The sequence below is a fragment of the Gasterosteus aculeatus genome, chromosome 16 (genome assembly GCF_964276395.1).
Source record: "Gasterosteus aculeatus chromosome 16, fGasAcu3.hap1.1, whole genome shotgun sequence".
In the NCBI taxonomy this organism is placed as follows: Eukaryota; Metazoa; Chordata; class Actinopteri; order Perciformes; family Gasterosteidae; genus Gasterosteus; species Gasterosteus aculeatus.
Window position 1 is genome coordinate 19,032,493 of NC_135704.1, and position 13,170 is coordinate 19,045,662.

The 13,170-nt window shown below is 49.8% G+C and overlaps 1 protein-coding gene across 2 annotated transcripts; it reads right to left on the bottom strand.

The window, feature by feature from the left end:
* On the bottom strand, positions 1–12,949 carry rnf17 (ring finger protein 17). 2 transcript variants are annotated; one of them, XM_040202016.2, is made up of 38 exons: positions 12,797–12,949; positions 11,539–11,651; positions 11,136–11,233; positions 10,908–10,989; positions 10,238–10,327; positions 9,961–10,064; positions 9,463–9,631; positions 9,284–9,360; positions 9,041–9,115; positions 8,523–8,737; positions 8,324–8,410; positions 7,958–8,116; positions 7,553–7,724; positions 7,339–7,480; positions 6,956–7,143; positions 6,740–6,869; positions 6,482–6,644; positions 5,703–5,818; positions 5,450–5,567; positions 5,004–5,112; positions 4,679–4,909; positions 4,448–4,595; positions 4,154–4,266; positions 3,921–4,011; positions 3,713–3,831; positions 3,263–3,455; positions 2,964–3,075; positions 2,437–2,600; positions 2,100–2,219; positions 1,886–1,966; positions 1,671–1,790; positions 1,525–1,581; positions 1,337–1,447; positions 1,134–1,257; positions 771–906; positions 424–610; positions 247–348; positions 1–173 (listed from the first exon to the last, which is right to left on the bottom strand). In XM_040202016.2, the coding sequence occupies exons 1-37, from the start codon at positions 12,870–12,872 to the stop codon at positions 253–255; spliced, it is 4,686 nt and encodes a 1,561-aa protein (XP_040057950.2). In that variant the 5' UTR covers positions 12,873–12,949; the 3' UTR covers positions 1–173; positions 247–252. The 2 variants fall into 2 exon arrangements, with proteins under 2 accessions (XP_040057950.2, XP_077947017.1); XM_078090891.1 differs by lacking the exon at positions 10,238–10,327.
* Between the last annotated feature and the right edge of the window lie 221 nt (positions 12,950–13,170).

Consider the following 13,170-nt stretch of genomic DNA (forward strand, 5'->3'; position numbering starts at 1 on the left):
TCACTGTTCATGTCTTTTTATTAAGTACAAAGGAAACAGCAGGGAGGTTGTACTCAATCTGCCTTATAAACATAATAAACAACACAACGAGCCAAAACGGTAAATGAAAGTCTGGTTCCCTGAAACGTGGAGGAACTGAAGAGCCAATGAGTGAAGTTAAAGCAGCTCGCAACCTGCAGGAGGATCATAAAGAGACGTCAAGGTTTCATCTCTAAATTATGAGCAAACGCAGCAAAGGGGACTCACGGGAGGTCAGTCGAGGTCGGCGAGCCCGCAGCTCACCAGAGGGAGGTGGACCAGCTGCTGGTCCTCGTCGTACAGGAGCATCGTGAGCTCGGGCTCCAGAGCCTGAAACCACCGGAGGTCCATCAATGATTATCGTTTCACTTCCCTGAGAAGGGGAGGAGCCGCGTGTGGACTCACCACGATGGTGGCGGTGATGCTCTCGTGCAGCATGTCGATCATCTTCAAGGCCGCCTCCACGCTCCAGCCGGGGCTGTAGGGCAGCAAGTCCTCCCGCCCGCTCGCGCGCGGCGACTTGAAGCCGGCCACCTTGACCTTCAGCGCCTGCAGCGGGAACCGCAGCAGGTCGGCGGGCATCCGCCGCAGCCTGACAGGAAGCGACGGCCCGTCAGAACAGACACCTCCAGATCAGTGGAACACCAGCCAAAGCACATCCTCAGGAAAGTTCTCAAATGATAACTTTCAATTCAAAGGACTGCACACGTGGACGGCGATAAGTGTCCTCTTGCGGAGGCGGAGCTTCTGACCTGCTGGTGGGCAGCGTGTCCTCCGAGCCGAAGTCCACGTGTTGGACCAGGACGCAAACGGGCGACACGCTGCTGAACTTCAGCATCTTGGCTCGGTAGAACTTCCCGTCTCTGTATTCCGCCAGACACGGACCGCCTGCAGGTTTGAGCGCATTACATCATGTTCTTCTTTGTTGGTAAGCGAGAGAAGTTTCAACGGCAACAAACATAAATGAAATGTTCGGTTATTAAAACACGAGAATCTAAAATGTGATCTGTAACTACAGTCTAAATAAAACATGTGATCTATTTATGCACCCCGATCATGTCTAAATATTCAGTCCCGTGTTATTGGATCAAGGACGGCGAGCTGGTGAAACTCGCCCTGACGGAAGCTGGTGAGCGGCTGCAGGGCGCCGACGTCCGCGTTGACTCGGGTCAGCGCCCCCTCCAGAGTCTCTCCGCCCACCTCCACCTCGGCTGCTCCATCCGACAGCCACAGGAAGAGCTGCAGAACAAAGAGGAGAATCACTCCTCCTCCTCCACTGAATCATCTAATCCTGGTCAATAGATCACGTGACTTTCACCTCGTTGGGGGTCCGAAGGTGCTTGACCCGGACTCCAAACCGCCCCCCACCCCGAGGCAGGTCGGGGTACACGAAGGGCCCCAGCATCGGCTCCTCTGGGTCCCTCAGGTCCTGGAGACACAGTTTTGCGGTGAATCACTGCCACGGATTTGTTGCTGTTAAAATGCCGTCTTCATTCTAAGCAGCACCTTGCTGTCGATGTCCCAATCGTCCACGAGGAGGACGGGAGACGCGTCAGCGCGTCCCTGCAGAGACAGACGCACACACAGTCACGCATGTCCGGGTGAACCGAGGTGGCGCTGTGGCATGCTGGGAAACAGAAACGCAGACGGACCTCCTGTGGCGAGGCGGCGCACTCGGAGGCGTGTTGGTGGTGACACAGGATCCTGCTGAGGCTCAGCCCGTCCAGGTAGAGCTCCACGGTGAGGGGGCCTCTCGGGTCAGAGGGCAGCTCCTACCCCCCCCCCCCACACAGACACACACCTCGCTGCTACTACGTCACAGTTTCAGGCTTTGAGGTGCGACCCCCCCCCCTTGGCGTGGTCCTACCGTGACTTGAAGGTTGACACAGCGGTTCAGCAGCAGCTCCCTCAGCAAGGCCACCGCGTCCCGCTGCCACCTCCCCCCGACCTCAGGAGACCAGAGGGCACGTCAGTACCGCGCACACACACACACACACACACACACACACACACACACACACACACACACACACACACACACACACACACACACGCATGCACTCGCTCGCTCGCTCTCTTACGGGCGCGACGCCGTGCAGCTGGCAGGGCAGACAGAGCTGAGGGACGTCGGCACACAGCAGCATGGGGTGAACGTGGACCACCGGGATGTTCTCCACCAGGCCGGAGTCCACGTACTGCACCTGGAGACCACGCACACGTTATTCCTGTACCTACAGACAGTCTAATTTGCATAATTGCAATATTACTAAACAGAAGTACTCTTTATTCGTCCAACACTTATAGGATTCAGTGTTTTACAATTTGTCAAATGAATTCTGACAGAAACTTTTATTCTTCCCCCAGTTACTCAGCTTCAGGGGGTCACATCATCTGTTTGCTAACACGTCTCCTCCTGACCTTCACGTGTCCTCCCAGCACCTCCAGCAGCTGTCCTCGGTACCACAGCATGTCGGGTCCGATGACGGCGCAGCCCTGCACCGACTTCCAGGTGTAGGGCTTCTGCTCGGGCAGCGAGTCCAAGCGCTGCTGGATCCGCTGCCTGAGCTGCTCCAGCAGACGTTCTGCACATGGAGACGTGATGGAGTCCGTGTGACAAAGACACCACAACGAGCTGTATATGGTCGGATTTTCATTTTTCCCCACGGCCCTCGAACACATCGCGAGAAGGGTTCCGTCAAGTGTTTCACACACTAGATTCCCCACTTTATGCAAAACGAATCAAACTAGCTTTTAGAGATAACGGTTTGAGTTCTCTACTTCTAGTCATGAGAGGAGCAGCACTTTTAGATTTCAATGAAAATCAAAATCACAGAGACTTAAAATGAGACACATACGTCCCAAACACCTGCTGGTGGAGAGAAGAAACTTAACTAAACATTGTCAAAGAAGGAAGAACATGTTGGAGGATTTGTACGCGCGTGGACCTGCGGTCTCCGTTCTGCCGTAGATGACACCGTCCTCTCCGATGGCAGAAACACTCATCTGGATTGGGCCGAGGCCCGGCAGCTCGGGGGGGCGGTACAACTCAGTCTTCACCTGTCCAAAGACAGGGATAGAGAGTAAATCGGGACGGCTTCTCTTAAGGCGTGAAAAGCATGAGGATCCGATATAAAAGTATTCAAGAGTGTTCAAAAACATTGTTCTGAACTTGGCTAAATGAGCCATGTGACTCTTGTATGTATTTGAGTTCACACAGAATCCAGGTGCGTTTGTGTACGGTCACCTTCTCGGCAGACATGATGGTGCGGGGGGCTGGTTTTGGGGCGGAGACGCGGGGGGGCACGGAGGCGGCGGCAGAGACAGGCGGAGCTGAGGGAGTTTGTTCTTTTCTTTTCTCGCCGTCAGAACCGTCCGTCTGGGTCTCAATCCCCAGAGGCCGGGCGTCGGTTTGCGTGGATGTTTGAACGGCTGCACCTCTGCATGAGGAACGAAAACACACACAAAGAGAAGCTTCGTGTGAAAGCTGCATTCCCTCTGGTGACCACCAGGGGGCGACTCAACGTTTTCTTCCTCGTAATGGTAGATGGAGTCATAACTATTTGAAAAACAGTTAAGCTAAGCTGGTGCTCCAACTCCTTCAGTGGTTGCATAGCAACAATGAGGACGCAAAGTACTGACTAACTAAAGAAGTGAACACACACACACACACACACACACACACACACACACACACCTGGGCTTCCTCTCCTTCAAGGCGAGGCCCTCGCCGGCCAGGAAGTCGGCGACGTTGACCAACACGCCCGTCTTGTTGGAGCAGAACAGGGTGACTGGTACCGGCTCACCAGTCACCTCCTGGGCAACGAGAGGGGGGGTGGGTGAGACACGGCGGTACGTAGGGGTTAAACTAATGAGAGCACTGGGGTGGGGCGGAGGGGAAAGACCTTGATGGTCAGGACCGCCGAGGCCCCGGTGAGGTAGAAGGAGATCAGCTCGCAGGCCGTCGCCGTCCAGGTGGAGCACCCCCCCGCCGGCCTGCAGGAGGAAGCAGGGAACCTTTAACGTTGAGGATCCAGCTGGCGAAGCAGGTGATCAGAACGAAATATCGACAACATCCCAAAAGTCCGGTCTCGTCTTCAATAAGTGGCGCTTGTGCCTGTGCGCGCGTGCGAGTCACCTGATGTCAGTGAGCGCGCACTCCAACGCCAGAGAGCCCGTCAAGGAGGACGGGAGGGGCCGCAGGTTGCCGACGGGGAGCTTCACTTTGTTGCCATGGTCACAGCGCATCACCTGGTACACGGGAGCGTAATCAATGATATTATTAATAATAAAAGACTTGATAACATTCGATTGGATAGATGTTAAGGAGGAATTATGATCTAATAACATATTTTAGTGCATAACCGTCACTGGAAGACGAAACATAGAACCGCGACGGCGCCCAAATGTCGGTTTGTTGCTCGTTTGGCACCTGGATGAAGTTGGCGGAAGCGGCGTCGGAGCAGACGCGACCCCTCTCCCACACCCCGTCCACGAGAGCGCCGCAGAACATGCCGGCCTTCCACAGCACCTCCTCCGGCTCCATCAGAGCACACTCCTCCTCCACCAGCTGGCACAGCCTGAAAGACACAGCCAGAGTTCCGGGGAGCACACGGACAACGCCTTCAAGTTTATTTTAATCATTTCATATTCATGCGCTGACCTCCTGAGCTGAGCGTTGTTCTGGGTGAACTGGACGTAGAAGCTGCCCGGCGAGTTCACGTGGCTCACTCGCACTTTCACGTCTTTGAGTTGATCGGGGAGCCTCAGCCGGAACTCCTCCTTCTCCCCGGAGGAGCTCCGGTCTGCGGCGTCGCCGCCCTCCGGGACCCACGCCTGGTCAAGGGGAGGGTCCCATATGGCAAACTCCTCGCCAGCCGCCGCTGACTCGATTCTGCGCGAGGAAGGAGATGGAAGAGCCACGGCGACGTCACTCATCGGTTTGCGACTGATGATGGCCGCTTGCTCCCACAAGGACGAAGTCTCACCCCTCTTTGAAGGAGGCCAGCTCCTCTCTGACCAGCAGCTCGGCGATGTCGCCCGGCGGGCCGCTCACCAACAGTTTGACCGGCAGCGGCTCGGCCTTTGGGACGTTTCCTGCAGGGGAACAGGGAAGGAAACAAAGACTCACTCAGAGAGGAACCAGCAGCGCGACGTGAGATCAGTGTGCTGCCGTCAGTGGAGCAGCAGGTAACCGTGGTGATGATGATGATGATGATGATGATGATAGGCAGAGATTTGAATCACTGAAACAAGATCACTGACGTCATTGATTGAGAGTCTAAAGAGTCGGGGTTTTTTATGTTGCTATGCTCAAGAAATACATCTCTTCACTATCAAGAATAATGAAGAAAATTTGACTATTTTCTTGATTGTATAATCAAAAAGAACTGATAAGCAGCATCGGGTATAGAAGCGGTGACATTCTGAGCACCTGTAGCCACGACAGTCAGGAGTTTCTGGAGAGCCAAGCGGATGAACCTGTTCCTGCAGGCGTCACTCCAGGTCTCTGCATCCAGAGGACTCACACCGGACAGACAGCAGTGGATGGCCTGGACAGAAGAGGAGACACTTCCTGTCCACTCAACACAGCTGGGTGTGTATCAGACACCAGGAGGCGGAGCTACAGCGCTGCAGACTTCTCGCCGTTAAAACGACAGGCGATAAACCAAAGAGTGAGTTCTCACCGTGGAAGGAAGCGCGAAGAACTCGTCCTTGATCTTCCTCAAGTCGCTGACCGGTAAAGTCTTCTTATTGCCGAAGTCGACGTAATGCACCTCCACCTTTCTGCCCCCTGGATGACCTGCAAGCACCCAACACACCGTAGTGATTAAAACAGTAAACTTGATGAGATTTTAAAGAATTCAATGGAATTTTTTAAGCAATTTTTTTAAAAAGATGCAGGACATTTTTGCAGCCTTTTTGCAAACCTGCAACTTTGCATCCAACCTGTTCAACGATAAAAGCATCACAGCACAAAATCTACCTTTTATATCAGTAATAAGCAATATGAAGACGTGATTTACTCAATTGTTTATTTGGGAGACAAAGCAGAGCCCGGATACGTCACAAGGCCTTTCTTCTTCAAACAAAACTAAAAAACACGTTTGTGATTTTGAGCTGAAAAAAGAAGTGACTTTGTTATTTTGTCTGTGGGTGGTTTGTGAACCAGAGGATTATTCCTGGATTACTCAACTCTCATTCAGCGGCTCAAAGGTTTAGTTTTTATCCTAATTCCTGAACCAGGCTTTTACTAAGTGACAATGGACACACCACCAATTTCATAATCTGTGTGATTAGATTCAAATTCGCACATTTGCATCTGTGGAAGAGAAAATATTCTCCAGGATTTATGATTCTGCTTCTTAAAAATGGGGCGAAAATTCTTTAATGAACTGGACATTTGTTGCATAACATTAATAAGCAGTAGCCTCTAGTACCCCCCCCCCCCCCTCGGCCCCCTCACCTACGACCCGAGCTCTGTACCACGTCCCGTCCTCGTAGCGGGCCACGCAGGCCTGCTCCATCACAGGGCAGTAGATGGTGAGGTCTTCTTCTGCACTCACTGTGGTCGCATTGTAATAATCCTGAAGCTTTGTTGAGAGCAACACAAACTCCATGTTGTCAACCTGGAGGGGGGGGGGGGGGGGGGGGGGTCATTTCAGTGCTCTCCTTTGAACATGTATGTGTACATCTGACGACAGACATGGCGCATGTTCAGTACCAGCTGGACGTAGAAGTCAGCCGGGCTGTTGATGTGGGACACCACGGCGTCGAGCTCAGTGTTGACCTCGGGGTATTTAGGCGGGTGGAACAGCAGCGGCCACCTGCCCAGGTTCACCGGAGAGTAAAACCTGAGAGCACAGGAACAACGAAAGCAAAAACAACAATAAATAACAGAATGAGATGAATACCTACAAGCTCTTCACAAGTTTTTCACCTGGCCACTTCGATGAAGACCAGGTACTCCCTGATGGAGATGGGCACGTCGCTGCTCTGGTCCACGGGCGCCTTCCTCAGGTCCACCAGCAGCGAGTCCCGGTCCTGACCCATGGGCCGCATCTTCACCGCCGCCGAGCCCACCACGCTGAGGAACTCCAGCTGGGCCTCTCTGCTCCAGCCCTTTGTCTGGACGGACACACACAACATACAACACACAGCCCACTTCAGATGAATTAAAAATATATATGCTCGACAATTAAGCCTTTGAGTTAGCTGAATTCACGCGGTGGCTCTTCTTCTGCCATGAAATGCGTTTTTTCTCGAGGGTCATCGCACGACCGCGTTCCTCTGATCAACATGTGCTCATTTTAATGTTCTCACCGGGTCGTAGGGGACCAGGTCCTTGAGTGAACATCTGATGGCCTGAGGAGCAAAGCAACGCAGCTCCACCTTCACGCCCTCCTCCACCTTCCTCAGGTGGTCGTTCACGGCCTTCAACGAGGAGGCGGCCGTCTCCTCCGCTCTGTTTAAATTAACAGGATGACTGAAGAGAAGCTTAGATTCTCCAAATCAAACAAATTCCATGAGAAGTTACCGGTGAATGTCGAGGCTTTTCCCGAGACCGGAGTCCAGGAAGAAGAGCCGCAGTCTGTCCAGCCGGCCGGCCGGGCAGACGTCCACGGCCTCCACACATCCGCTCTGAAAGACCTCCAGCACGCGGGCCCGGGACCAGAGGCCCCTCCCCTCCCTGGCAAAGACCGTGGCGCCTGGAGAGGAGCAGACCCAAACAGAGACGGAAATATTCTCTACATTCAACTCGGTGGGAAAGTGAAACATCACGAGTGGAAGAATCAGTCAAGAGAATCTTTACTGGAAAGATTTGCGCAGTTTTTACTTTTTTAATTAAAATGAACTCAGCCACCATTAGTCACTTACAGAATTACTTTTCCTCCAACCATTAAAGTAACTATTCTTAATGAAGCGCTTCATTGAGACCCACCGGTCTCCACCACGTCGCTGGAACTGAAGAAGGAGCCGTCTGCGCAGCAGAAGAGGTCGATCTTCTTCTCCAGGATCTCCCGCTCCCTCTTCTCGGCCACGTAGCTGACGTAGAAATGACTCGGATTCACCACATGGCTCAACACCACCCACTGGGCGACTGGGAAGGCCGGGTGAGGACAATCGAGAATTAAGGCAATAGGCAAGAGATTTGAAAGGATGTGAAAAAGGAAGATAAGGACGTTAAATTAAATTGTGACTGATTTGTTTTCCTAGATATTAAAAAGGTTTTACAAAGTGTGTGTTGTTTCATCAAAAGAATAATCCGGGTTATGAATATAAAAGACACCAAGTTGCCTCTCTTCACCATTTCTCTTATTGCCAAGCAGGAGATGTTTCTTCCTCCTGTGGATTCGCCAGTCGTTGGCCAGCTGGGGGCCGGTGGGCGGGGCGGCTGCAGGAGGAAGCAAAGCATTTCACCAAATGTAAATTCCTACATTACACTTCCTTTCTGCCTCCATCGTCCTGTCTGGATGGGACATCATCTAAAGGCAGACTGGACGCACCTTTCTCCTGCCCGTCGGCCAAAAGCTCCTCGGGAACTTCGGGTTCCGAGGCCGAGCGAGGCCGAGGCGCCGGCCTCGGGGAGCAGGAGCCGGGGGCCCTCGGGCTCTCGGGCTGGGGCCACGCGCTGTTAGGGTGCGTGACCTTTGGACTTGGCCGGGGGGGCTTTTTGCCAGAGCTGCTCTGCTGGCGGCTGTGGGGAGGAGACTTGAAAAGCCTGCGTGAAAACAGCAGAGAGCGCCGGATAAAACGAAATGTGTCAGCGAGTAAATCACTCAGTGAAATGAGACTTGCACCACCAGGTGGAGCCTGTCGCGTTTACACGAGATCCACTCGGAGGCGCGCTTGGTTCAAAACAAATGCACCTCCTTTAATAACTGAGGGAGATAAAAGCAGCAGCCTCGCTGAATGAGTCCCGGTAGGAAGCTTTTAAAAATACAAGACGATTATTATTAAAAGATTATCATTATTCTTTAACACGTCATCCACTAACTAAATGGAGGAATATTTAAGGACTCACTGCTTTGGGGCGGCAACCTCCATTTTCAGAGACAACACCAGACTCTGGTTCAGGTTCTCGGACAGGAAAACAAAGCTGGAACACAAAACAAACACGTTAAATAAACCGTACAAGTCAAACCCGTTTCAGGGCAGGGAATAAAGCAGTGGAAGGAGCGTTCATATTTCATTGTCATTTTGGATATTTAACATCATTTACAGCAGGGAAACCAACGCGCTGTAAATAACAATCAGACAGACAGACCTCAGCCCGCAGCCCCTGCTCGTGCTTTCCATGTCGTACGACTGTTCATCCACAGGAGCCTCCAACGTCTCCACAACCTGCCATCCGCACACACGCAGAGCAACAAAAAGCACACGCAGGGTTCCTCAACGGCTTCCTGCGCTCCCCTGGAAGTGTGTGTTTGCGGTACGAACATCTACCTTGTCCAGGGTGCAGTACTGCTCCAGGAAGGGGACGCGGTGTACTTCTCTGGCCATCTGCATGGCGATCTCCAGCGCCACTCTTCTCTTGTGCACACGGTCCACCTCCTCCTGGCTGGAGGAGAACCGGGCCTCCAGCTGACTCAGCTGACTCAGCTGCACGTCCTTCCTGTGGACAAAGAAGGAACCAGAGGATCTTCAGACACGTCGAAGGAATCTCTTTGATCGTACTTCACAGGACACAGGAGTTATCGGTTAGTTAGTTTGTGTCGTTGAGACTTTTAAAAACACCAAAGTAATGGAAGTAGGCGGCGTTGGACCAGCAGCCCCGGTGTTGTGTCAGGTAGAACTAGCGGCTTGTCAATGACGATTATCACTTTGCTCCATCTAATGCGGTGAAACACTGACCAGAGAAGAACCACACGAACACACTTCTGAACAGCTCGCCCGTTTGTGTCCCAGGTTCCATGCGAATGGACCTGAGATTTACATCCTCACCACTTCTGAACGGCCTGCAGGGCTTCGCTTGCAGTCTGCTTGATCTCCGCCTCCAGCCGACTTCTCTCCCTCCTCACCTGCTGCTTCAGGCCGACGGTCAGCGTCTGCAGACATGAGACAGACTCTTCTTATCCACTGTTACATTCTGATGTGGGGAATAGATCCATGTCTAAATCCGCCTAATCCGAACTATGACACTGATAATTGCTGCTGCTGCGCATCGATCGGTGCATTTCTAGTGAGTGAAGCTCATCTTCTGTGGGGATGCAGCAGGCACCTCGTGGATGGTGTCCAGAACGGCGATATTTTCTGCAGCTCGGGCCAACGCCTCATCCACCGACTCAATCTTAATCTCCTCGACATCAACCTGCACAACACACAAGCAGACTTTTAACCACTTTAATCTGACTTAATTGATGTTATTTACATCCTTCTGTCCAGTTTGTTGTGTTTCATGATCCACATTCTGTAAAACCTCACATCTCTTTCCCCCAGATGTGTCTTCTAGCTCTTCTGGGAAAACAAAGGCTATTCCCAGGAACCACAAAAATAGAAACATTCACACATGTGTACAACATTCACTCGAGATATTTCTCCACCCACCTCCTCCAGCTACATTTAAGTTTCCAAGAGAAGCAGAGAAACGCCTCATTTTACAAAAAATGTCACATTTTTCCAGCGTTGATTAGAGGAAAATTAAGTGTTAAACATTGTGAGCTTCTCAGCATTGCACGTCAACGCCGTGCTAGAAGCAGGTAGCCAATCAAATCAAAGATGATTACAACACACTATATACTTGTTTTCCACTCCTTTTTCCCCGTCATTATAATATAATATAATATATATAGATGTACTTATATACATTGATCGTTGGGAATAAGGGTAGATTGAAATTAGTTTAGTTTGAACAGTAACATTCTGGTCTGAGGTGACGGTCACCAACACACCTGCTTGGTGACCTCAGTGCCGGCGCTGACGTCTTTGGCCGGTGTTAATTTGGGCTTTTTGCAATTGAACGATCCAGAAGACCTTAAAGAGACACAAAGGCAACAATCAAAGGATAAAATCTATCTCTTTTTAATATGTTGAACAATCCGACTACACAAGAAGGAGGCATAAAGATGTGTTAAGTTGGCTGTGTCAGTTGGCTCGTTGATCTCAACATTCCAAAATACCTCTTCATCTTGTTCATTTTGGAAGTGTAGATTAGGCCAATGATTCTGTTGTCCTCCGGCAGGGCGAACACTCCTCCTTCAGGAAGCGTTGACTCAACCTGCACAGAGCGAACTTCACGGTCACCCTAAAATCAAAAACTAAACAAACACATATTGTGAAGATCTGCTCCTGTGGCCGGCTGCTGACCAACCACGGTGGTAAAGGAGGACGCGGTTGGCATCGTATGCCTGATCATAACAATACACACAGAGGACAAACAGCCTTCAGGTAATGAAGAAGACAAGTTATTACAGGAATTCCTTCTTTGAGGTTATGAATCAGAATCTGGGAAGAAAAGAACCTCCGTTCTTACATGAAACAATATTTCCCCCCCTCATTACTACAAAAGAAGTCCCATTTCACCTCACACTCCGGACATCTAATGACCCCGTGCCGGTGGAAGGAGAGCAGGCAGGACGTGCAGAAGATGTGAGCACATACAAGCACACGAGGGAGGTTTCCCTCCGAATCATCCTCTGAAAAAAAATGGAAATACAAAAAAAAAACAGACCGTAGGAATAATAAATTATCTTTGTAATGATCCAGTTCAATTTAAAAGCACATCACATCACAACATTAATTAGTGCAGATGTATGCAGGTTCGCTGCTAGATCGTAACAAACTCTAAATAATGTAAAATTAACCTCTTTCCCATTTTTCCAAAGGTTAATGCACAAACTACTTGATTATATGACAAAAAAATACAAATTTCAAACAACACGTTATATTATTATAAATTCATGAATATGGTTTCAAGTAACGTTGAGTCACAACAATGCTGATATGCTTGTTTTGTAGTTTACAGTTGCTACTAGTGAGTTGTTCTTAATTCATTTTGTTTCTATGCCAATGGTTTATGATCTTAATGATTAATAATCAACGGCTGGTTAGTATTTACATTCAACTTCTCCATTTATATTATCAGCTTTAATAGACTGTTTAAAAGTTATTACCTCAGTACTATAGTGCATTTGTGACAATTTGAAAAAAGATGTTTCATAATCGCATAAGAAGAAAATACAGATACATCAAGTCAAGATGTTAATGAGTTGGTGTAGTATTATGGAGTAGATATATGATATGACCAAATGCTTATTTATATGACTGTGATAGCGTAGGGTTGACATTTAGTTATTTGATTTATTAACAACACCACTGTTATTTTTATTATACTTTAAAATTATAATTGTTTTATTAAATCCAGTTACAGGTTCAACTATGTCTGTCACGTTTTAAAAAAAAACGATGGGGGATTCAACATATTTGAATGTGGTTTAAGAGTCACGTGTTCCCGTGAATCGCGTTGGGCGCGAGGTTTTGAGGCTCTTGGTGCTAACTTACGTTAGCTTAGCACACGCAGCTGAAAACAACAACCCCTAGGGAACTACTTTAAAAATCTAAGGACAATACAATATGCTGCATTCCACAAGTACAACGTATAAATTATCGGTATTTGAAACTTTTTAAAAGGACTCGCTAATTAACTAGCTGAGCTAACTGAGCTAGCTTCGCCGCTTGCTAGCTGGCGTTAGCCGATGAAACGACGTGTTTTAAGCTAACTTAAGTTATAAAACACGATATAACGTATTAAACTGTAACAGGGTACATTTACTCATCCTACCCGACAGTCTGAACACCTCCCCGCAGAAACTGCACTTCATAGTGCCCATGGTGCCGAGGTTGTCGCCCAACTCCATCTTTATTCTTACGTTAATGGTTTTATTCAAAGAGGTCGCTCCTCACGACGACCACGGTGCGCGGTCACGCGGTTTTCGTGGTCACGTGACCGCGCAGGGTACGTTCACGGCACCGTGAGTCATGTGAACGGCAGGCACCCGTTCGAAGATCAATAATAAAATGTGTTTTAATGAGCGTCTTCTACTGAATTTATTAATTTTCCATCGTATTGCATCAGGTGATATTCACCTTTATTGACGTTGCCCAAATGGAGCTCTTTCCTGTGGACAGTGGGGGGCACCAGAGACTGAGAGGACC